At 36.7% G+C, this 24645-nt stretch overlaps 1 protein-coding gene across 1 annotated transcript in view; it reads right to left on the bottom strand.

Annotated features, from left to right (window-relative positions):
- The window catches only part of SLC9A9 (solute carrier family 9 member A9), a 183600-nt gene that overhangs the window by 85239 nt on the left and 73716 nt on the right, over positions 1–24645 (bottom strand). Inside the window, exon 9 of the mRNA XM_051782060.1 lies at positions 17142–17230. Within this exon, the coding sequence (XP_051638020.1) occupies positions 17142–17230 (89 nt within the window). The remainder of the gene's footprint in view (positions 1–17141; positions 17231–24645) is intronic.

The raw sequence follows: 24645 nt of genomic DNA, 5'->3' as shown, positions 1-24645 counted from the left end.
GAATTTAGCTTCACTCGTGTTTACAGAGGTGAGCCTGGGAAATGGCTCCTGGTTACAAAAGTGGCTGGGTGTGGGTGCACTAATGCCAAGAGAGAAAAAGAGATTTCCTAAATGGACTTCCAAGAACCTGTGCCTTTGAAATATAGCACAGTCTTTCTTACTACCATGAATATTATCCTACAGGTGGAAACTTTTATTGCTCTGTATGGACATCAATATCAATACTCATTTGAAACCAAGCTCTTTAAGATATCATTTAAAGGTGTTATAAAAAAAGATTAAAATACATGATTAGGGTAGAATTTCTTCTGTGAACAAACAAGCAAAACCAAAATATTTATTTGTCTTGATTACATTTGCAGCTGATTATATAAAAACTAATAAAATAAATTTATCCACATTTGGAAAAAAATGCTGCCAAATAACCACAGAGAAGTGGAGGGCTTTTCTCTTCTGAAGTCACTTTTGAGCTCAGGATTCTATGCTAACAAATCCTGTTGCAGAGTTAGGACTGAAGTTTGTCAGTCTGTCTACAACAGTCATACATCACTATTTGGAATGTTACTATGGAGATTTTTTTATTTGTCCTCAGTGAGCTTATGTGTTTTTTGTAATATGTTTGTGCTTCTAAAAATAAATATCCAATAACAGTCACTAAGATTTAACAAAGGAAAAATGAGAGCTGTCACAATCATTAAAACAAATTTGTGAGGCAAAATGGCATAAACCCTATTAGCATGTGGAAAGATATTTTGGACCCCATGGCAGCACCATCAATTATCCCAAGCACATATTCCATAGGCCCCATTTTGTGCTGCAATACTGAACGACATGAAAACAAACACATAAAATATTTGCAGGTTAGCAGTTTTAAATTATTTTCATTAAATTTAAATGAGAGAAACCAGTTGTCAAAAAACCTCAAAGTATGGGATCTTGTGACCCATAGAAATGATGGTAAATCCTTGCATTTCCATTTGGGAGCAACCCTGAGCCAATGTCTTTGTGGGAATGTCATCTGATACATTATTTAAATCATTAGAAAAATGTATCAGTGGTGTCATGATAGGATCTACATATATATAAAATAGCTAATTGTGTATACATGAAAATCCTTTTAGGGAAGGATACTATGGCTATGAAGAGCCACAACTGCATATTTTGGTTGTTGGGATAAGATAAAGGTGCCCCAGAGGTTTTAAAGCTGAATGATATTTCATTCTTAATTTACAAAATCTCATTCAAGACTAAAAGAAAGGCAAAGTAGATCTACTATTGATGCATTTTAGAAATACCGTTTCTGAAACTAAATTTTATTTCTCGTATCTTCTGATTTTCTGTTACCATACTTTTTTTTGAGGAAAACAGATTTTTGCTGTATCATTGCTTTCACTCTATACTCTTTCTCAATAATCTTTACCAGTAAAATCAAGCTTTTACTCTTGCCTGAAGTGCTTTCATGACATAGCTGATTTTGAACTCCTCACCACTTGTCTCCAGCAGTCTGATCAAGATGAAATCTTTATGGATTTCTTGTGAATCCACTTCAGTGCATTTTTTACATTTCCCAATAACTTTACCTCCTTCTACTGACTATATGCATCCTGTTTCTTGCTAAATCAAACATTTGTGTGTGTTTGTGTGTTTGCTGAAATGTGCTGGTTTATTTTGTTTCCTCTCTTATCTCTAGTTTCTCTGTATTTTGATCTTCCACTATCAGACCACTGCCTGCCTGCTATAAGATTAAATCCAGACTACTTTCCTTCCTTTGTGTAGCAAAAATCCAGGTGCTATTTCAATAGCTCATTTAGAGCAGGCCCAGCTCCTTCCTATTCCAGTCACAGCCATGATATGATCTCTTATGAAAGATTCATCTCCTTTTACTCTCTCTTTCAAAAAGTATATCACTCACTCATATGACACTTTATTCACAGAGTGCAACTTATTCAAATTTCCCACCATGAGAAAAAACCCCAAAAGAAACAAAAAAGCCAACTGCTTCAGAAGTAGTTATTGTCATCAAAGAAGTGATATCTGAATGCCTTTTGCTGGAACAAGGACGCTTGCAGATATGACATAAAACCCACTGTCCTCTTGACTTCACTTTTATTCCTGTATTTAAGCACAGTTTTATTTAGTGTTCAACTTCTGTGTTTTGTTCAACAGTAATACAGAGCCCACTGAGATATTCCATTTACCACTTAACTGTCAGTGCCGTGCAGCACAAATCCCTTCAGTGCAAAACAATTTATACTTAAGAGATCTTCTGAAAACCATGTTAAGAAACAGCTTCCATAGAAGCATTTCCCCAAATTGTCATGCCTTTCACTCAAATGTTTCTATCACTATTTTAAAGGTGAGGTGTCAAGACCTTTTGATGAGAAGCAGAAAAACAGGAGGAATAGGCCTTCAACTGGAATTTAAAATTTCCTGGGTCATCCAGGGAGTTGTACCATACACAGTAGTCCTTTTTTATTTGAATGGCCATGGGCCAGGTCTGTGCTATGATGCATGGTCTGCTTAGATGCTATTAAAAAATGTTCTTTATTTTTAATATACATCCTTGCAAGTGGGATTACTTTAATAGGAAGAAAAATTTAGGATTAAAGTCCTAGAAACTGAGTCTTTAGAAGTGTTTTGTCTGTAACCATAAATTCCCTAACCTTGCCACCCACACAGACAACTAACCTCTTTCTACTTTAAATGAAATCAGCATTAAAGTGCTCATATCCCACCATTAGTTTCCCAAGGCTAACAGAAAATTATATTAGAAACCATTTTAATACACACATAGTAGTAAGAAAATTTTTCAACTAACCCCCCTCGTTTTTAATGTGACATTTCTACCTCACCTCAAAGTCTATAAATCTGCTTATACTTTTAAAGTAAGAGCTGTAATAAATCACCAATGTCAACACATTGCAGAGTAAAGTATTAATTACAAACCCACCATTTCAGAACCAATCCAGGCACTTGGTTTAGGTGTTTAGCTCAGTGAGTTACCGAAACTGGTATTTGCTTTGCTTTAGTAATTTTCTCTGTAAATAGTGCTTATTGCAAAAGATTTATGGTAAAATTTATATAATACTTATGTATTTAAAAACACATCATTCACTAAATATGCTGAGTTTTTCTATTACTCTCAGCCATTGTAAGTGCTAAGAGGGATGTGCAAAAAATCAGTTTTAAGTTGGAACCTTCTTCTGGAAAGTGCCACTTGCAGTTCAGTTCTCACTGGCAGAGGAAGGAATAAATCCAGGCTGTTTGCACCTTAAGCCTTGGTGTAACCACTGAGTTTATCTTATACTGATGCATTATTTTAACTCAAGTGAAAAATTTTATATGATATAGAAGTTTTTTAGCTTTATCTTTCAAGCAAGACAAGGAAAACACCATGTTTTTCTTCTCCTTCCTTCCCTCAACCCCCACAGTTAAATTCAAGCCAATTAGAGCAACAAGATACGCCAGAATGGCTTTTGCAACTCTATTCATTTTATAGAACTACTTATATTTTTACTGAGTGTTAGAAAGATTATCTAGGTAAGTAATTAGTGCACCTGGAAGATGGGGCACACTAAGTACCAATCTCAGCTGCAATAAAAATAGAATTCTTTAAAGGATCATCAAAAGGAGAAAATGATCACAATCTATGCCACAGCCTCTTGTGGCTGGGGAGGTGGAAAATAAGATTTTTCAAATCCTAATATTTTAAAGAGCGTTTTTCATCTCAAGGGAATAAAGTTAATACGCCGGGACTGGGTAAAAGCAGGACTGCAAACAGCATTCTTTTCTCTGAAGGGAATAACGTTAGTATGGAGGTATTGGATGAAAGCTGAATCACATCCACAGCTTCCTCCCAGCAAAATGTAGGGAATTTTACTCACTGATGGCAATATTGCATTTGTTCACTTGATTTAATACCTGCTGAAGGAATGTCATCCCCCACTTGCAGGTACCTGCAAGCCTTCTCTGGTTGTACTGATTTTGGTCACAACACAAAGAAATGCCACCTGTCTCAGGGGTACATCCTGCACTGATATATTCCTACATCAAAACACGGAGAGTTTCCCTAGTCCAACAGCAGCCAGGAAGCGAGCATGTAAAATTGATTATACTTTTTAAGAGACATCTGAAGGTGACAGAGAGCTATTAAAAACCCAAGCAGTCAATGTTAAGTGATGGTTATAAAATTTATTATATTTGAATAATGCTATTTAATTAGAACACAGCTATTAAAAATGTTCCATGAAATCAAGGATATTGATAAATCAATAATTGATGAAAATTACTTTTCCCTAACTGTTTTGAATTAAAATGCAGTTAGAATTTGAACTACCATATTTCTTCTGAGATTGTAGAAGACTTTTTTATAGCCTAATTGCTTTATTTAATTTTATTTTGATTAGAGGTTTCAAAATCAGAAAAAGAAGGTTTGAATTTGAACCTTTTGCTTGAAGTCTTATACAGCTATAATGAATCTTCACATCATAGTGATAAAATGCTCATTTCTGAATAAGATGCTTAGTTGAAGGAATCAGCAAAAGTGACTCAAATTCGTGCTAGAACATAAACTTGTTTATGGTGTTAATTTTGATATCCAAGCATATCTGACTCTAGACTTGCACACACAGTAGCAGAGAGAGATTTGTACAAGATCTTTAATGTCCTGGGGAAAAATTCTGGCCTTTTTTATCAGTAGGCTTTGCTACTGAATTAAATGAATTTCACCCCAACAGATTTATTGAAGGCTCACAATACCTTTCCATTTCCCTATAGAGCTGGGAGGTTTAAAGGACTGAGAAGGCCTGAGGGAGAACTGAGAAAGGAAAAGGAAAAAGAAATGAAACAGTAGCACCAAGGGAAAGGAAAGAGCAGCAATATTTTGCATTTCCGTGGTATGGTTACTCTTTCTGGCATAATCTACGCACCATCACAAAAGTTCAGCTTGGGAGAAGCTGGATAAAACTGCTGGCACAGAATACACTTCTGACTAGCAATAGCAAAGAAAAAGATCTTGGCCTCAGATATAAAGGCCAATCCTATTATTAAAAATATCATTGGTCTTGAATGGCTTTGCTTGACAAAAGAAGTTTAAATTGCAAATGTTGAAAGTTAGGCAGCTAAATTAGAATTTAGCATTTAAATTCAATGTTGCCTTTGGTAGATTGGATCTAGCTCTAGAATGTTAGTCTTGCTAAGTTGCCTAGGAAAGGGAATTTCTGCAAAGTAGGTTTTTTTCAAACATGGCTCAATTTGTAAGAAAGGGAAACTTTTTGGATCCCTTCCTTTCCTGCAGCACAACCGACTTGCTGTTATACATCAGGCCTTAAGTTGTACCTAAAAATATGCTCCAATACTAATTCTTGAACTGTGTTCATAAAAACAGTTTGTTTCCTTGCCAAGTTTTGGGTGTTGGAAAGTTAGTCTTTGATGTACTAGGAACTAGAAACAAATATGAGGGCTTTTAACCTATCAGGAATTAATAAAAAGAGATTCTTATGAAGTCTGTGGTGCCTTTTCTTTGTATCTGTAAGGTCTTCATTTCACTCCAAATCTGACTATTACAGGATAAATACTTGCCCTCTTTGCATCTCTTTTATAGATAATATAGTGCAGCTTCTAGCTACCAATATTGATGTTTCCCTTTACAGTCTGTAAAACTAATTCTGTGGAAAAAAAAGCTGCAGAACTGCAAAATAAGAATATATCTGTCTCACCTTAACTCAGAAAGCAGTAGCAGTATTTGCATGCATTTTTTCTGATGACATGTTGTTTTGTTTTTATTCAGTGCCTAATCTACGATAAAAGAGCGTTTATTAAATAACGTCTCTACTTTCTGTGCCACAGTTATTTGTTCAAGGTTTTCCATATAAATACTGCTTTGTTATAGGTCTGTTTATAGAGGCTGGAGGGGAATGGAACCAAGACCTTACCTCTTCCTAACATATGCAGAGCATCCTCACTCTGAGAATTGCTCTTGCTCTAAACAGTGTTGAATAGTTTGAGATTCTGATGATATTAAGCTCTCTTTATTATTCTTGAAGACCTATTACTGATGAGCCAACTTTGGAGAATGCTACCCCGTGGTGGTATTACCCTTGGGCAGTACTGTTTGCAATTACTCTGCAGTTCAGTATCTGAAGCAGGATACTGAATTAGTATGTCCACTGATCTGTTCTTATATGTTTAGGGTGGGGATTTGGGGAATTCTTTGTTTCATTTCTACAGTCATCTTTAAACAGCTTCTCTGCCTCCTGATGTAGGCTGCTATTCAAAAACTGATGATCCATTTGGACAAAAAGACTGAGAAGTGTGAAAAGCACATCTGTTTTTGTGTGTCACGTTTTTTTCTTAAGTACATGACTTTTCTCATCTGACACTTCTTAAAGCTGTAATCTAGAGTGCAGGCTCTATGGAGATGAGATAAATGAGACATAATGTGACTCCAGCTGAAACCAACAGAATAGAAGCTGTTGAGCTGTTGGAGAAAGTATTGCAAAGATTTCCAGGGTTTTCAGGTCTACTAAATTACTTGTGGTCTCCTTGGTGATGTTTTACTAAACCCATGACTGATATCACAAAAAACCTCACAAACCAGGCACACAGTGAAACAAATAGAATCTGGAAATCCTAAACTAAGATACACCTTCAACTGTACTTGAGTCTGGGAGATCAGGAGACTATTTTAAATAAAATTGGGTCTCTGTAGTGAAAATAATACTAATGCAACTTAAAAATACCTTCTGTAAGAATCTGCAGGAAAGCAGAAGGTGCGTGAACCGCCTTGATTGGTGTGACTGGAGCAGAATTAAAAGTCAAAAGCCTGAAATAGATGTTCAAACTTGCATGCTATTTCATTATTGTAGGTTAATGGAAGTGGATAGGTACCAAAATATGTGCAAAGACAGAGCACTTATTTGAATCCCAGTCATGATTTAGACATTCAGTCTGAAAAATTTTGACAAAAGAGCTTTTTAGCCCTTAATTTTGTGCACAGACGGTACCATGAGAAAGAGATGAGCTATAGTCAGCTGTTTAGTATTTCTTGCACTGTGCCACCATTTGGTACAAATGTCTCTTTTGAAGGTAGCAAATCCATTAATCATGTAATGGAAACACAGCTGTGCAGTCAGTAAAAAGACAGGATGCTGGTAAGGGCTTTAGACTATTATAATGCCTTATTTACATGTATTTTCTTCTTGTAGCTTATTGTGTGAGAATTTTAGTGTTAGCTACATACTTCTAAAAAGTGTTGACCAAAACTTTTGTGCAGTTTTTTTAGCTGATAGGGAATTTTTCAGATGATAACCCTTGAAAGAGAACTGTGAGGAATCAGCAGTCATGCAAAAAGAAGAAACACATAAAACATATTTCAGACTGCAAGAATGGATCTCTGTCAATAGCAGTTTGAGCTCTGATTCCTTAAGGCCTCCCATTGCCCCAAGGCTCTCTGGGCAGGGCAAAAGTATCACCGCTTAAAAAAATATAAAGTAAAAAAGTAGCAAAGCTCCCAAACCAGGCTGGCTTCTTTGGGTGAGGCCAGTCCACATTTGCAACAAAAAACTCTTGATGCTCTGCAAAGATCCCAGTGCAGCCTCTCCAACCACGCCAGAAATAGCTCTCTTAATTGCGTTTCCAAACACAGTGTCCTCGCAGGAAAGCAATTATGAGCAGGGTGACACGTACTCATGCAAGTGTAAGGCAACACATGACTATAATTAAGGAGTCTATTACTGATACCCTCAACATTAAAAACTATGTAAACCTATGTGCTGAATAATTTTACTGCACTCCAATTTAGCAGTATAATGTACTATGCATAGAAATACAAAACAGATAATATTTTCTGGAGATTCATTCCCTAATTGGAAAATTTATTGATAAATCCTGTAGTAAAATCACACAATAATGTGAAGTGTCAGTGTTTCGTAGTTAGAGAAAATCATTGCCATTACATAACCGTATTTTAAATAAGAGACTGTGTTGACTTCTGTTATCATTATATTTAGAACCTGTTCATTTATAGCATAAGCCAAATCTCATTAATGTCAATGGGCTTTGGTTCATTATCTAAAACTCTACTAAATGACTTTACCCATATGAAAAATTAAGAAAGACTTAAACGAAGAATCCTACCTTTATTTTTTATCCTTGTCACAGATTCTCAGGTGAGAGTAGGGACTGACTACATGTTTAAGGGAATCGTAATTGTCAACTTTTACAAAACATGAGATTGTGTAAGATATACTTCAAACTAAAGGTACCCATACACACCCTCAGTATGGGACACGGACCTGCACCCTGCTCTGTTTCAGCACTGCATGTTGATGATGTGAGAATATGTTCATACTCCAGCACTAGACTGAGTTTTGTTTGTTCTTCCTCTGTACACTCCACAGTTGCAGTGATGAGGAGGAAGGCAGTAATTAGGAAGGGCCTTGATTTGACAGGCTACACACATCTTCACAAAACCAGATGTGCTTTACAGAAGTGGGGTACAAGGCTGGATATTTGCATAGATGCAGACTTAAAAACTAGGGATGAGTGCTAACTACCCACAGTAGGGAGAAAAGTTTCAGAGATCACTTCAAACATCTTGTGAGAAGATCAAGAAAGACACAGTAACATGATCTGCATAGTTACATAAAGCAGTTTTGGGCTCTGCAGTAGCTTACATAGCCCCATGCAGTTTGACTCCACCGCACAGATGAAGATATATGAGAGTCTGATTTGTGATTCAGGGCACCTTTCAAAGAAACTACAGCATGTGTCTCAGTTTGGAAGTTCATTACACATTTCTCCATATGCCAATGAGATTTTGGCCTATAGGTTATAATTCCAATTGGTATATGTTAGCTAACTGCTGGCATCTGCTACTGTGCTGTAAAGAGTAAACTATAACCTTAACAATCTAAGATCTTTATTAATATTTAAAGAAAATGTTTAATGTTTAAACAGATTGTAAAAACTTTAATGAAGCCATTTGGAAACTAGTTTGCATATGGCATTATGTTCCTTAGCCTACCAGCATCAAAAATGACATCATTTTTCAACAAGATGAGCTTCTCTGTAGAAATACTGCTTCACTGCAGTTCTGGGTTACTTCAGGGTATGAATTACATTTGAGCATGTTGTATTTTCCAGTTACTGTGCTTAAGTAAAATGAAAGAAATGGTTTTTGGTTTGTTTTTCAAGAGACTTTCTCTTCTTCATAGGTCCAAAGTACCTTTTTTATTCAGAGGGCTGTGTGTGTAAGATACTAGAATATGATTTTCCTTATAAAATATGGGGACACTTTGCTTGATGGGAACTAATGAGGCCAGAGCACACGTGCACATTTGCAGTTAAGGAGTCACTAATGCAGGTGTGCAAAAACAGGAAAAATGAAAACTGCAGAATGAAGTATAAGACTGAATATTCTAACAAGATTTCTGTATGTGCACACCCGGTATTTTCAGTATTATGGATAGGATAGCAGCTAATTTATGATATAAACCATAAATTATGCAGGTAATTACTGATACACCATAAAGTCTACTGTTATCGCTTCACTCGTAGCAATGTTTCCAAGCTGTTTACCATCCATCATGTAGCTCACAGCTGAAAGAGAGGAAACAATTACAGCATTTCCACATAAATTTAAGGGGAGTCATATGTAAAGAGACTGCAGATTAACATTCTTTTAGCATGGTTAAGTAATCAGGAACATCAGTCAGATAATGAGGGATTTTGTTAAGAAATTCAGATTGAAAGACATGATTTTCTTTTGCAGAAATCAAGATTTTCTTGTGTTGTTACGATTCTTGTTAAACTCATACAGTAAGCAGCTTTAGCTTTCTTTATAGCATTATACTATTCTGCAGGGTTCCATAAGATCTTATGATACATCTGGTCAAACAATGCACCTGGCGTGTTTCCAGACCTCAGCCTTTTCTGCTAACCACAGAAAATAGCTGTGAGGAGATCTGGAATTCATTGTACACGTCCTGTCAGTTGCAATCCATTTTAAAGGTAATAATTATTGCAAGCACCACGTGTGTGGTGCATTTTCACTTAGAGAAAAGAAGGCAATTTATGAAGGAGAGCAGCGTGTTTGTAACACCCCGGTGGCTCTGCAGAGGTGCACTGAGCTCCCAAGCTATGGCACTGCAGCTCGGGAACACAGGGCTCAGCCAGCATGTCCAGGACACCACTGCAGCTCAGCAGTGCCTCAGGAGGGTAAAGGGGAGGTTGTAAGAGAAAGCACAGGACAAGAATGAGGGGCTGTTCTCTCCAGGGTACTTAGGCTGGAGCTGTAATGAGACTTAATGTCTAGAGATGCCAGTTTTTGGACTTTTAGAAGGGTAGAAGGCTGTGACTTGTGTTGTTTCTAGTATAAGTTAGCTATCTCAAACTTAGCAGGAATCTCTGTACAGTTTCAGGTGTCTACTCCTAATAGCCATATGCTAAATGCAGCATAAACCATTCTTCTTTTTTAACTGTGCTTACAAGCTTTTTATGTTTGTATCATTTTCTTCTCTCAGAAAGAAAAACAACAGGGGCATTTCTCTGTTCTCCCTGATTGTTTTGAACAGCTGCAAAATGAAGGTTTTGCTACTGGCCTCATCCAAAAAAAAAAAATAAAAAAAAAAATCTGTGTGCACTATAAGAAAACAAGAGCAAGGTTTTCCCCTAATGTTACTAATTTCCAAAGTATTTACTTTAAGCAAAACTAGTTAAAACAGGGGCAAAACTCTACTAATGCTATTCCAATACAAATAAATCTTTCCAAATGCTATTTTATTTTCATATTTTTGTTATCAGAATGAGCTTTTTCTCCAGACCTTTCTGTTGACCTCTGCAAGTTGGTCACCTGTGCTCTTTTCTGAGCAGTATTGTCTGAAGCCCCAGTTTTTCCAATTTTTGAATGCCCTTGCAGGAGTTCAAGGGCATTGGAAATTCAGGATTTTTTTGTTCAGCTGCAGAAAGGGAACCATGAAACAGATGGAGACAGTGCCCATCAGAGCTAAATTTTATGCTCAGTCTCCACTTAAATGGAAAAAAGTACTTCATGCATGCAACCTGTTTGATGCTAACCGGGAATTTGGAATTTACTGGATCCTTTAGGCAAAGACCTCTTGTATACTTTTTGAAGACCTGAGTCTTTTTTCTCAGACCTCAGCACCATGAATTAGTTAAGAAGAATTTTCAGTTTACCCTCAGAGTACTAGCCATCAAATATGTTATCTCATATCCAACAGCCAGTGGTGCTGTACACCTTGGAAGACAATAAAAAAAATATTCTACTATGAAATTTTCCTGTAGGCACTGAGACTGTGCTGGGAAAACAGATTCCTCCTGCACAGCACATATGCAAAGACTGATTAGAATCTAGTACTGGTGGTAACCTTGTTTGAAAGATAACTTTCTTAGTCTTTCTCTCTGCTAATCGTGTATTTGGAAACACCTGACCTCTTGCAGTGCCTTAAAGGTCATTTTTCCCTAAGTAGAGTTTCTGAACAAATCACAACAGCTGTCAGTTAGGCTGCTCATTTCAAAAGGATGGGAATTACATTTTGTGGTAGTTGCTACCTGGCTAATTATTGAGGATATTTTGCTGTAAGTAGGGTTTTTCTTGGTCTTGAAATACTCTCAAAGTTTTTATAAGTCAAGAGATTGAATTGTAAGAGCCATTATAACGTGACATTTGTGTGTGTACTTTTCTTCCCAGAAGTGTAAACACATTATCTATGAACAATCCAATGTCTGATAACAGAAAATACTAGGCATTAGCCAGAGATATATTAGTATAGGCTGTGTGCTATAGAAGTAAGCCCAGCTCCAATGTTTAGTCTCTTAGATGCTCACACAAATAGCAGAACCAAAGCCACAGGGCACACACATGTCCTGTGGACTGTGGAGGATTTAAGATAAGGGTACTCAACCTATTTCATTCTGTGCTGCTGCTTCTCCCTGTGAATTTAGAGTGAATTTAGAGGGCTACTTCTCTCAGGTGCAAGATATCCTGGGTGAGACCCTTTGTAAAACAGATCGATGCAGTCTGGGGGTTAGTAACACATGGCCAGTTCTGCTCAGCTGCTTCCTTCTCTCACAGAAAGATAACAACAGCAGCTGCAGCTCCTGGCACGTGTTTTTAACAACAGATTCAGGAGAAATCACTCTGTAACTGGAGCAGAATCTGCAGTGCCTTATTAATTTTCTTGTGAAAAGACAGCTCATGGAAGAATCCTAAAAGTCAGTCGCTGTATCCTATGTCTGGAGAAAGGAGATCTGTTGTTTCAATGGTGGCTGTAGGTCTGCTTGTAACTTGTTTACAAGACACATAGGCCAGCAGAAAAGCAGCAGAATGACCAATCACAGTGATAGTGTGTCGTTTGGATATTGTGAGCCAAAACCTGACTTCAGCCACCTCTTTGCCTTTAGTCCTACAAGGTTCTTTTTAGTAAAAATTTTCTGCTGGAGTTCAGATAATACTCTTTTGATTAATTGATTACTTTTTTCCCTTTCAGTCGATTTTACACCTCCACTGCCATACTTTACTTTTACTTTACTGTTTCAATTTGCTTCTGAATTGAGTCTATAATCATGGATGGAACAGCATCAACCTAATCATCGGAATAAGCTCCCCAGGGAAGTGGTGGAGTCACCATCTCCAGAAGTTCTCAAAGAATGAATAGATGTGACACTTTGCAGTATAGTTCAGTGGCCATAGTGGTATTCAGTCAATAGTTGGATTTTATGATCTTGGAGATCTTTTCCAACCTTAGTGATTGTGTTATCCTAAGTCTGAAGTCTATATTGAAACTATATGATAACATACTAGGGTCAAGAGACTATAATGATTTGATTTACAGTTTTTGAGAAATTAAAAAATACATGTTTTATGACTGTTTTGTCAACCTATTTTGATGAATATGATTAATTAGAATTAATATACTTATAAACACAGTCCTTTTACACCAAAGTTTCTTTGGAATGCAGCTTAATTTATGATCCAACAATCAGTTGGATTGATCCCTAGCCTGTGTCCTTGTTGGAAAACATACAGCTATGTCATCAACAATAGGAAAGCTTTTAAAATTCCAGGTATTTTCAAGGGATTTCCAGGAAATATTAGCTGCTCCTCTGCAAAATGATGACTTTTAATAATCAGAGATAATCATGTCTCTGTGGAGACATCATTTATAGTGTGAAGAGTAAAATTTGAACCAATCAGTACTATGTCCATCAATGAGCAAAGCCCCAAGACCAGTCTGAACTTTCAGTCCTCCAGTCTAAACTAATTTGCTCAAACATCTTAGTGAGAGTACATGCTTTGGTAAAGTTACTCAGAGGTTAAGCAGCACTGAGCTCTCTTGTTTTTCCTTTACCTCATTGTCCCACCCATGTAAAACCTTGGAGGTGAAAGGCCACTGAAATCTTAATGTGGCATCTTGTGCACACTGCACGCCCAGTGCAGCTGAACAATCAGACCACAAGCTTTTATCTCTAAGACAGGTGTTCCATAATGGGGTTGCTCTCAGTGTCAGCAAAACAGGTCCCTGTTTAACTCTAAGGTGGTTAGAAAGGCTAGGACATTTAATTTGAGATAGCAACCTTCACTAGCTTGTTAGACAAACTATTTAATAGGTGACTATGTGAACAAGGGTTAGACTGGTGGAATGAGTGGAGACAGGCAGGGCAGTGTGTGACACACTCCCTTGTTGGCTGGACATGCTTTCTGGTGTCTTCTTGTAATTCTCTGGCTCTACTCCCATAGGAGATGCCTTTCAGAATTCCCTTTCCAGAATTTGTTGCTGACACTCTATGCTGTCTGTGAACAGAATTTTCCATATCCTTGCAAACTTAACCAAAGAAAGGTATTGCCCTGTACCATTCTCATCACTGTGGTTGTTCCCCAGAGTTAAAGGAATATAACCAGAAAATGATACAACTCCTAAGTATGATGGGTAAGATTTATAACCATTAGTCAGTACTCCCCCACCAGGAAAATGGACTATCTTAGCTTGGCATTTGAGTGAAAGTGAGAGAGGGCAGAGAGAAAAAGATAGCGAGGTGTATCTTATCTTCCCATAGAGAACACAGTATTGTGCATGCATCCCTTTCTACAGGTGACCTGTGGGGATTTATGCTGCCCATTTTTTAACAAACTGGGGATTTCCATTAATCTCACAACACCCTGCCCAGCTACTGACTTACTTGTAGCAGAGCAAATCAACCCAGCCCAACTGTACATCTGAAGCCTAATGTAAAATCTGAGCTATAATGTCCCAAGATTTAGAAGCAACTGTTGTTTGGCTGCAGCATAACGTGAGGTGATATAGGAGCTGTAAATAATTCCAGAGAAAGCTGCTCAGAATCAAATAGCTTTCGATCTGATCCCAGCAGTTTCGTCTTCTCCTTCGTGAAAGATATATTGGATAAATTAAACTTTAAGTGTCTGAGACTCAGGAGCACTCTGTTTGACCTAACCTTGTTGCCACGGAGGGCATGGTCGATTGCAATGTTAAAACCACTATGACCATGGTCAGGTCAATGAGGATGACTTAAAAATACTGCCATAAAACATCTTTCATGGTAAAAAAGTCAGTAAAAACACACAGAGAGAATGTTTATAAACACTTAATGAGAACTGGGATAAGTGAATTGAATGAAAACTATCTAAAGCCTCCATTTTCACTAAATCTTTGTTATCTTACTTTTCTTGTGACAGTGTTCCAATAATCAATTTTTTTGACAAGATTAGTGTTATACTTCCAGATGCAGATGCTTGAAATCCAGTATTTCTCTTTCATGGAATGTTAAACAGGGATTGACAGGATAATAAAGGATACATGGGGACTAATAATTGCATGGCATCTTTTAACAGGCATTTTTAATTGAGGTTCTTAAACTCTCATTTAAGAACTGTAGGTAAGTTTTCATTTTATATCAATAACTGAAGAAAAACATACTTGTCTTTTTTTCTCCCTTACCTATTTTTTTAGCAAAAATGATGAGGTATTATGAGATATGCAGAACTCGGCATCATAGTCAGAAATACCTTCTCTATCACTGTATGCTGGATTTTACCATCGAGCTATGAAATGTTAAAATTCAGTAAAAAATTTAAAGAAAATTATGCAAAGCAGTAAAGAAAATGCATTTATTTAAAAACAGCTAACACAATATAACAATCAGATTTAGAGTTTTAAATCTAATTTCCATGGTTTTTGTTAGCTTTAGCCTGAGCCTTAACTCACTGTTTTGTAGTGTGCATTACAGTTCAGCACTCCTTATTGAAACTTCTGTCATATTGTAACAAAAGATAGAGACTGCTTTGGAATAGTTCTATAAATGAACTGAAAAGCCCTTGATTTTGGCCAGTAATGAGTAATAAAAAAGACTCAGATTGGGAGCAAAGCCAACTATCTGAGCAACAATATTAATTTGAAATGCATTGAAGTCATATATGATTATGAGAATGCCAAGTGTATGGCTTATTAAATTTGCTTGATGAGAATTCTTGGGAGAAGAGAAAGAAAGAGGCAGTGCAGGTCTCACTGAAACAGCTGCATGTGAAAGGGTAATATTTGGATTAGAAAATAAATTAGAAGAATTCAAAGGAATTTAACAACAATTTTTGAACTACATCATAAAGGAGGCTGAGGATTAAGAGCTTATGGGGGAAGAGAAAAACAGAATAGAAAAGGGTGCATAAAACTCATAACTCCATAGAGAAACACATAATCCCTTTTCTGTGTGTTCAAGGGTAAATCGAGTTTATTTTCACTATTTTATTTGCACTTCTTGAATAGAAGGGAATAACAAAGTAAACATGAATAAAACCAGTATGCGTTTAAACAAGATGTTAGTTAATTCTGTAGTTGAAAAAGCTTCATATGTAATTAAAAATATCACCATTTTTCTTTTTCTCTGTCTGAAGTTATGCATCACCAAAGCATGCAGATGGATCCCTGAAAAAACCTTCTATTCAAATTTGAAGTTATATGCAAGGGTAGCAATGGCAAATTTAATTCAGTATTTCTGCAAAAGAGAAACAATTCTATAGTAGATATAAATGTCCTTCCCTTACAATACAGTCATCAGAGAAAGGTTACTTCTCTGCTGGAATACTTTTTGAAAGCATCAGACTCTGCTGGTATGAAGAAATGCAATTGAGAAGTCTTACCCTGTTCAATAGCTAACACTTTATTATGGAAGTACTGACCAGAAAGTTTTTTCTGATTTAAAATCTGTAAGACTCTAACAGTTGAGCTGGGACTATGGCCAGTATTTTTTTCTATCAAGCTGTTTTTGATAGAAAATTGGATTTTTGATTAGATTGAGATGTGTAAGAAACGATGAAATTTTCTACGTGAAATTTCCAATGCTTAGAAGAGAGGAGCTGCTGAAAAAGGTACCAGATCACATCATGAAAATTATAGTATTGGACTGTGTGTTTCCATTTTGTTCTAGGAGATAGATTTTCTACAACCTGGTGTTCATGGGACATATGAGTCAACATTAAAGGGGAAGAAAACTGCATTTAAATGACTTTTTATAGGATCTAGGTAGTGGCAGGGTAGTCTAAAATTACTCCTTGTGCTGAAAAGTATTTTGAACATTGCAATGTCATAGATCTGAGAACACCTCCAAGTTTTAAAAAATAATTACAATTGCACTAGTCACTTGTTCGAACAAAAAGCAGATGACCAAATTTCTCATCTCTAAAGCTCTAAATAACACAGTGAAAAAAAAAAATCACTATCCTTCTAATTATGTCATTTTTTAATGAAGTCTGTGGGCCAGACTGTAGTTTAGTCTGTCCTTTTCCAAAAATCTACATGGATCCAGCCTCTCTGAGCACTTCTGTCTTACCAGAGCTCTTTGATTTCCTTAACTTGGAAGCATTTTTGTATGGAGGCTGGTGGAAACTGTTCTCTGCACACCTGACTGGCATTTCAGGTCTCTTGGGAAGGACAGATTCTTATATTCTTGTATTTTTTTCTTATCCAGAGAATAGTTAACTGTTTCTCTAGTCTTTCCCCTAGTGAAGACATAAGCCTCTTGCCTTGCATCAATGAAATGCCATCCAGCTATATTCCAGTAGCTGTTATTCCTTGCACCAGTTGAAGAAACAAAGTCAATTATTTCCATACCTGTTTAGTTCTCATTTTGGAATCTGTTGACAGATTGTTGTAGGTGTAATGGGCCTGTGTAACTCCACAGAAAAGGACTGCAACAATACCTGAAATTCAAAGAAAAAACAGCGTTAGCTGTTTCGATTTTCTTACTTAGGTTTGCAAAAGGTTGCATAAAAGAGAAAATTAGTCTGTTATCACCTTTTTATATCAGAAGAAATTTGAGATATATTCTAGATATTTTTTTTTTCTTTGCTAAAAATCCTGTAGATCTTGAATCTTCTACCTGGATGATCATGCATTCATAGCACTTCTATTGTTGTGTATTTGGCCTGAGGCTGTAGAAAATTTGTTTCAACTAATACATGGTGTATGATCTGACTGTAATCTATCTGACAGTAATTGTAAAAGTAAGACTAACATAATTGTAGTATGTAGGACTTCAGACCTTTTGAAAAAATTTGTCAGAGACTGAATAGGAAAGGAAAAAAATAATTTTATTATATTTAAGTGGTTTGAGTTCACTTGGTACTGAATGACTGCAGCAGGGGAAAGTCAATTCAGTCTGTGCCTGACTGCAGCCTTTTCATAATCATGTGCAAGGAGGACAACAACACATTGCTTAGAAGTGGTGCTCTGGCAGGTGCAAACTGCACTGCCCAGAACAACCAGGTCAATGACACATGGCAGCAGTTATATTCCCAGCTTGTGGAAGGTCTTGAGGAGCAGGGCAGCAGGTTTTCCAGGAATAATAATAAAAATTATTTTTTTTTAGTGCTATTTTTTAATACTTCTTCCCTGGCCCTGGTTCTAACTCGCTACAATCATACAGTAACATCACTGTAATGCAGTATTATAATTAAAGTAGCTGACAAGATTGTAACTATAGTTTCCTGTCAGCTCTGGACCCAGATAATGAAGAAGGAGCCCATACAGGGAGAAAATGGAAAACCAAAATAAAATGTCCACCAGTAGCCATATGTAAGTGCCCTCGTGGGAAGAAAGCTCTGGGCTTTTCTTCAACTCAGGGCATGCCTACATAGATAATTATTTACACAACAGCTCAGGGCTTTATGGTGTCCATTCTGATCATCATTCCCCTGAAAACCTTCACACACTTTTCCTGAAGCACATGGAGCGTGCAAGTTCTGCTTGGTTTTGAGCTGCACATCATGTGAGCAACAGCTGGCTTAGCCCAGAGCCAGCCTGCGGAGGCATCACTGTGTGCCAGGGATCTCCAGGGCTCACACAGCCACTTTTCCACAGTGCCTTAGTCCTTGTGCCTTTCAGCCCTTCTACTCCCTGCCTCCTGTGTAGGAGCCACAACATGCCCTGATTAGCCTTTCAGTTCTGCTTCCTCATGGGCTGCTCTGGTCATTGTTAGGTAACTTTTAGCTCACAGGCTGCTCACATTTACTGAAATTATATTGATGAGTCTGAGGCAACAAAGCAAGCGGAAAGATATCTGTCCAGATTTAGGCACTATCCAGCCTTGCAATGTGATTGTGCTCAGCTTTCTGAGCATTTATTGTGTTAAACTAGCATGAACTGAAACATATAAACTAGTTGTATTGGAAGCAAAAGCATGAAGTGGAATGTAAAAATAATCCCAGTGTCTTCCTTCAGTCCTGGACTTGAAACTGGATAAAGCTTCCTCCATCTTCTCCAGGATGGGGACTATCCTGACTTAATGAAGGCCAGTAAGAAGGGGCTCAGTAAGGGGATGGAATTTGTAGTGCTGCACCTTTAGCACAGCAACCCAATATAAACAGTCTGCTACTTCAAAAGGGTTAATAGAAGCAGGCTGGGCTTCAGACTCACAGGAAAAATGGACTGCACTGTACTGAACAAGTGTGAGGTGCTTCAAGCACTGGTGCCTCAACATGTTCTTTAACAGGCTTATCCAAATCTCTAAATGTTTGAATTTTAGCAGCAGGAGGGTCTTTGAGGTAGGTGAAATATCCTTCTGCCCTGAACCATGGCACAGATAAGGGAACAAATCAAAGTAATAATTTAGACAATGCTGAAATTAATCCATTTGAGGGAGATGGTGTGTGTGGGATCTGTGTGGTGTCACATACCAGTTACATTAATTATTACCTTACTACATCTTTCTCTAGACTCTCCTTGGATTGCTACCCATGCAAATATTGGCCAACAAAATCCAATTTTCATTACTTGCAAGACTCTCTTGTTTCTGGGAAGAACTGAGGCCTGGCATTAATATGCCTTTAAAGGAAGAATGGAATAAATAATTCTGAGATGAATTTGGCCCAAGGGATAACTGCCATCAGAAAGAAAATGATTATTTCTTTAATAATAATAATAATATATTATAAAAATAATATTTTTTTCCCTCAAAAAACCACTGTAGACATTTTCTTTGCTTCTGGGTTATCTTTATATTGTAAATTTACCTGTATTGCTTCTGCAGAACTGTCTCTGTAGCCAAGAGAAATTCCACCAAGCTTTAAGTAATGTCTTCTTTTTTTAATATTTATTTTCTTAAGTTGGCTTTGATATTTGTTTTTTTCTAGCTACACTAAGACTTTTCTTCACAGTAAATAACATGAGGAGCGGTGAGGTTGTCACTGCCTAAATACATTTCAGGGAGTTCATATTTTCGTGAGGTCTAATTGCTCATAAATATGTCTAAGTCTTTTTTCTCAATAATTGTATTTGATTGTGCAGAAATGATCTGGTGAGTTTAAAAATTCTCAAGGCATAGATAATATGCAATGGGATGCTCAAACAATGACATTTCAGCTAAAAATGTAGCCAGTCAGTAATGTTGCTAAGTATCACTAGCTCCAGGCTCAGAACAGAAATGGAGATAAGAGCTTCTGATTCACTTTCTTCTCTATTAATCATCATAGTGTCATCTTGCATTTTTAAAATTGACTATTAAATATGATTATGAACTGTTCTTGACTGCTAAGAAACTGTTAATTATGTGTGTGAGAGAACTGAGTGACGTGAGGAAAAAAATGGCCTAAATCTGATTTTACAATAAGAATAAATGAACAGAACCGTGCAATTATGCAAGTGTAGAAACCAGATACCCTGTTTCCAGGGAAGACTGGGGGAATGCAGAGGAATATTTCAATTGCTACAATAGAAAGCTTAATATGTACCAGCCATGCCTCTTGCAATGAATGGTTCATTAAGAGTCTTGGAGAAAATTGTTTGTAATGCATTTACATAAAAATGATTACTTAAGAGTAAGGACCAATTACATTTTAATGCAACTACAAATGAAAGAGAAGTACCTAAAGAGGCAAACACAGAACTCTTTAGTTAGAAGAAAAAAGCAATCTGGATTTCTTTGTAAGACTATTAAAGCTAGATCTTGAAGTTAGCTGGGTAGCAAAATACTGTATGAACAGAGTATGGCACATAAATGAGGTTGTTAAGTTTTTGCAGGCTTGCTTTCACAGAGAAACAGGTAAGAGCAAATATGGCAATACTGGAATTGTAAACAGAAAGTATCTATTAGATGTAGGGAGGCAAATAAAACAAGACAGTCTTTTTAGCAGTACTTAGTGCTCAGTGAGTAATTTCAGACTTGGAGACTCAGCTCTCTGGTTTCATTTTTAAGTGGCAAAAGTAGCAACTACTGAGACACTTAGTACTACAATTGCCGAACAAAATGCTAACTTAACCAGGTAATGTTTTGATTTGAAATGAGTGATCAGTTGCTGAGTGCAATACAGCTCCTTGTGTTTATTAACAGATTATTGAAATTTTTCTCTTAATATAAAAGATGAGACACTTCACAATAAAATGCTTATAGTCACTAGTAAACTTTCAGCTGCAGCTCATCCTCTTTGAACAAGTTTTATTAGAAAAAAAATCTTACAATTTTATTTGATTTTTTTCCCCACCTTATATAACAGAGAAACAGACAGCTTGCTAGCTGCTAATACAGTTAGAGAACTTATTCTTACATTAGTTTTTACCAATACTTGTAGCTGATTGTTGGGACAAAAGTGAGTAATATGAAAAGATAATACAGGATAAATGAATAACTTGTATTTTAAAAAGTATTTTGTTGATGGTGTGAACATTAACCTGACAGTGTGAGAATTAATTTACAAGAGTTTATCTAAAAACATCTTCTATATTTTCACTAAAAGACAATTTTTTTTTTGGATCATTTCACAAATGCATAAAAAGAAACATTTAGAAAGGGCAGCATGTGCAATGTGCTTTTAATGTAAACCTGGAAGTGAGTGGCCACAATCAAAACTTGAGAATTTGCTGATTTGAGAGAATAAAACTGACATGATGTCTCCAGCTGTCAGGCCTTTAGTGGTAAAAAAGGGATAGAAAAAGAAAACTCCCAAACCTCTACCTTCTGGGGAAGCAAGGGAATAGATAAAAAGTTCATCTCTAAAGATGCACAACATACTGCAAATCCCCCAGTAAAGCAAAACCAGCAGGAACTGGTCTTCATCAAAGGTGGTGAAATGTGTGGAAAGGAGAACAATGAGGATTGGGTAAAAGAGAAATTATTTAAATCAGATAAAATGTACTTTGGAGTCATATTTATGTCAGAATCTCCCCAGCACCTACTGGGATGCAGAGTGACTGTGTGAGTGGCAGGAAATGAGGCACTGTCGTCTGCCTCAAATTGCTGTGGTAATAAGGCCATACATCCAGTGGCAACAATATCCCTATTCACTCTGTTTTCACTGAGGGTATGAAGTGTGACTAATCATTTTCTTGATACTAAAGAAAAGATTTAAGGCTTCTTTCACCAGACCTGCACCAATGCAGAACTAAAGCTCGTACTTTGTTCATGAAGCTTTTATCTCTGGAGTTGTGTGAGGTTTATTTTATGTTGAAGTGACAGAAAGTAACAAAAGATAGAGCTGAGGGGATTTTTTGGGCCCTTATCTGGGGATGGTACATTGGTATTGCACCTGGCTGCTTCCAGACCTGAGCTGCAGTGTTGTACTTTTGTAACCTCAAATGAATTGCTGAATTCAATTTAGATTGGAACCCCTACGGTGACACATAACAGCTTTTATCCTAGACACGCTTAGAGTGCTTACCCTGTTTATCCTGAATCTATGCAATAGCAATAAGACTCCACTATCCTCATTTTATGCAACTGTTCATTGGTCTCAACCTAATGCCATGCTAGAATATGTACTTTTCTCTAAAATCATATACCTTTCTCTTTTTCCCATACTGTCTTAAAAGGCTATACCTACAGCAGACCCTAAATTAGCCAGACCCAAGAATTGACTCCAAATTTGTAGCAATCTGGCTCACTTGTTATCCGTCTCTGCACAGCACTGCAAGGGCCATCTTCTCACCTCAGAAGAACCTGCTCTTCTCATTGGGCTCAGATTTCACTCTGTGCTCCTGGGAGTGGCAGATCTATGGCTTAGGAGAATTGAGTTTTACTCTAGAAGCCAAGGTATCTCTTCTTCCTTAGTGGGAGGAGTCTGCCTATTTCTCTGTGTGACACAACATGGCACGCTACTTATGACTAAAGGAAAGAAAACCACAAAGTTTGGAATTTAAAGCCCAGAATAACTTCCTTTTATAGAATAATGTCAGCTCAGTGAACTAAAGCCCATGTGGTCCCAACCTGACCTGGGCTTGCAGTGCTCAGAACTGCAGACAGAAATGTTCTGGTAGATCCCTTCTGAGAGTGTCACAAGAAGAACCGGTCACAACATTTTAAAAAGCGATGAGGTAGTGGTGGATCCAAGACAAATTACAGCAAACAGACAGGAGCAGTGAACAGCAGAATAAATGCACTTTGTCAGCAGCACTAAAGGAAATGGAAGTTGGTGACATTTGTTCTTGCTATGTCCTAAACACAAAGGTAGCACAAAATTGCCCCAGTGAGAGACCAGATTTCTGGACTCATCCTGGGTACATCATCCATAATAAACTGCTTATTTATTTTTGGAGGAAAAGCTTTCCTACTAGGTAGACTGTGCTCTCCTCTGAGCCCTTGAATAAGAAGACAGGTGTCAGACACATCACAAAATGTTCAGATGAGAATTGCTGAAGGTGAGGAAACAACAGTAATTTATTATCACAAACTTTTCCCTTTATAATGTTCAGAAAACAAAGGGCTCTGAAAAACAGTAAATGAACGAAGAAGATGCTCTTCAACATTTTTTCCTTCAAGACCTATTTCTTTCTTGCCTTCATAGTGCAGATCTTTACCATGTAAAGATCAGAGGTGGTTGGCTGCAATTTTGATGCCTTTACACTGATAAATTCTATATGACTTTGCAGTATGCATTCACTGAATACATATGTGCAAGTAAATTCACATATACATTTGAGTGTATTTCTGCAGGTATATTTATCTCTTTTTATTTGAATATCTACTCATTTCAAACAGCTGTAGATAGAGTCTAAGTGAGGTGAACATTAAATGCTTGTGTACATCATGGAATCTTTCACAGACTAATGACTGAGTGATCATTTAAAATTTAGCAAATTTTGTTAATTACAAAACAAGAGAACAAGCAATTAATACATGCAAGATGTACTTTCCTCATTTATTTTGACAAGTGTTTAATTTAAATTATTTATGATTTTTTTTATAGCCTACTAGTAAATACTCTGTAATGAAGTTTGAACATGAAAACAACTCTATTAACACTGACCTTACTCTAGTACTCTGTTATTACAGCTTTTTTCAGCAGTCAGGAATTATATACTTCAGGGCAAATGAGAAAATGCACAAATTAGTTTCTACTGTATAAGAATCAATTTATCATGCATATATCACAGCTTGATGATATAGCTATAAGATTAATAACCATAACATTAATTTATAATTTTACAGTTATCAGTATGACAATAATTGTGTAGTCATCCAGGATTTTTATGTTGATTTGCTGGTTCAGTCACATCTATTTTTCAACCAGGGTCAGGCCCATATACTATGTGTTATATATCACAGGATATCTTGAGGCAAAGGAATAAAATATTTTCTAAAATATTGGCCTGTACTACTCTCCATTTACAATTTATTTAAAAAATCTGCTAGTGAGCTCTACCACCTACTATACTCACACAAAAACAGTATAGGCCATTATTTCTAAATTATGAAACATTTCAATAATAGACTTCAAAAGACTCAGAATGATTGAAGAACTGGTATGGAAAGCATTATAAGAATAAAATTATTTTGCAATTACATTACTTAATAGCTACAGGGAAATAGTGATGTCTAGTGTTAATCCTTTGAAGTTCATTAAGAAGGAAGGAACAGAAAAAACACAATATCCAAGGAAAATGAAGTTCAGATGCCCCTCTTTTTATTCATTGGCCTGAAGATTTTGGCAGTAAGCAGGATGCAAAATTGTTTAATTAATAAGACAAGGATGCCAGAAGATGCAGATGTTGATACCCATTCAGACATAGTGCGATTGTGTGGCTGATATTAAAAAAGTAATATGCTAGTTCCAGACAACTCAGTAAAAATATAAAAATATAACTGTTGACTCCAAAAGGCTTTGAACAGTTTTGCAAACAGACAAGC

This window comes from Manacus candei, unplaced genomic scaffold (assembly GCF_025592945.1).
Source record: "Manacus candei isolate 608988 ecotype Guabito, Panama unplaced genomic scaffold, ASM2559294v1 h1tg000015l, whole genome shotgun sequence".
In the NCBI taxonomy this organism is placed as follows: domain Eukaryota; kingdom Metazoa; phylum Chordata; class Aves; order Passeriformes; family Pipridae; genus Manacus; species Manacus candei.
The sequence above is the reverse complement of the archived record's forward strand: the minus strand, read 5'-3'. Positions and strand labels throughout refer to the sequence as shown.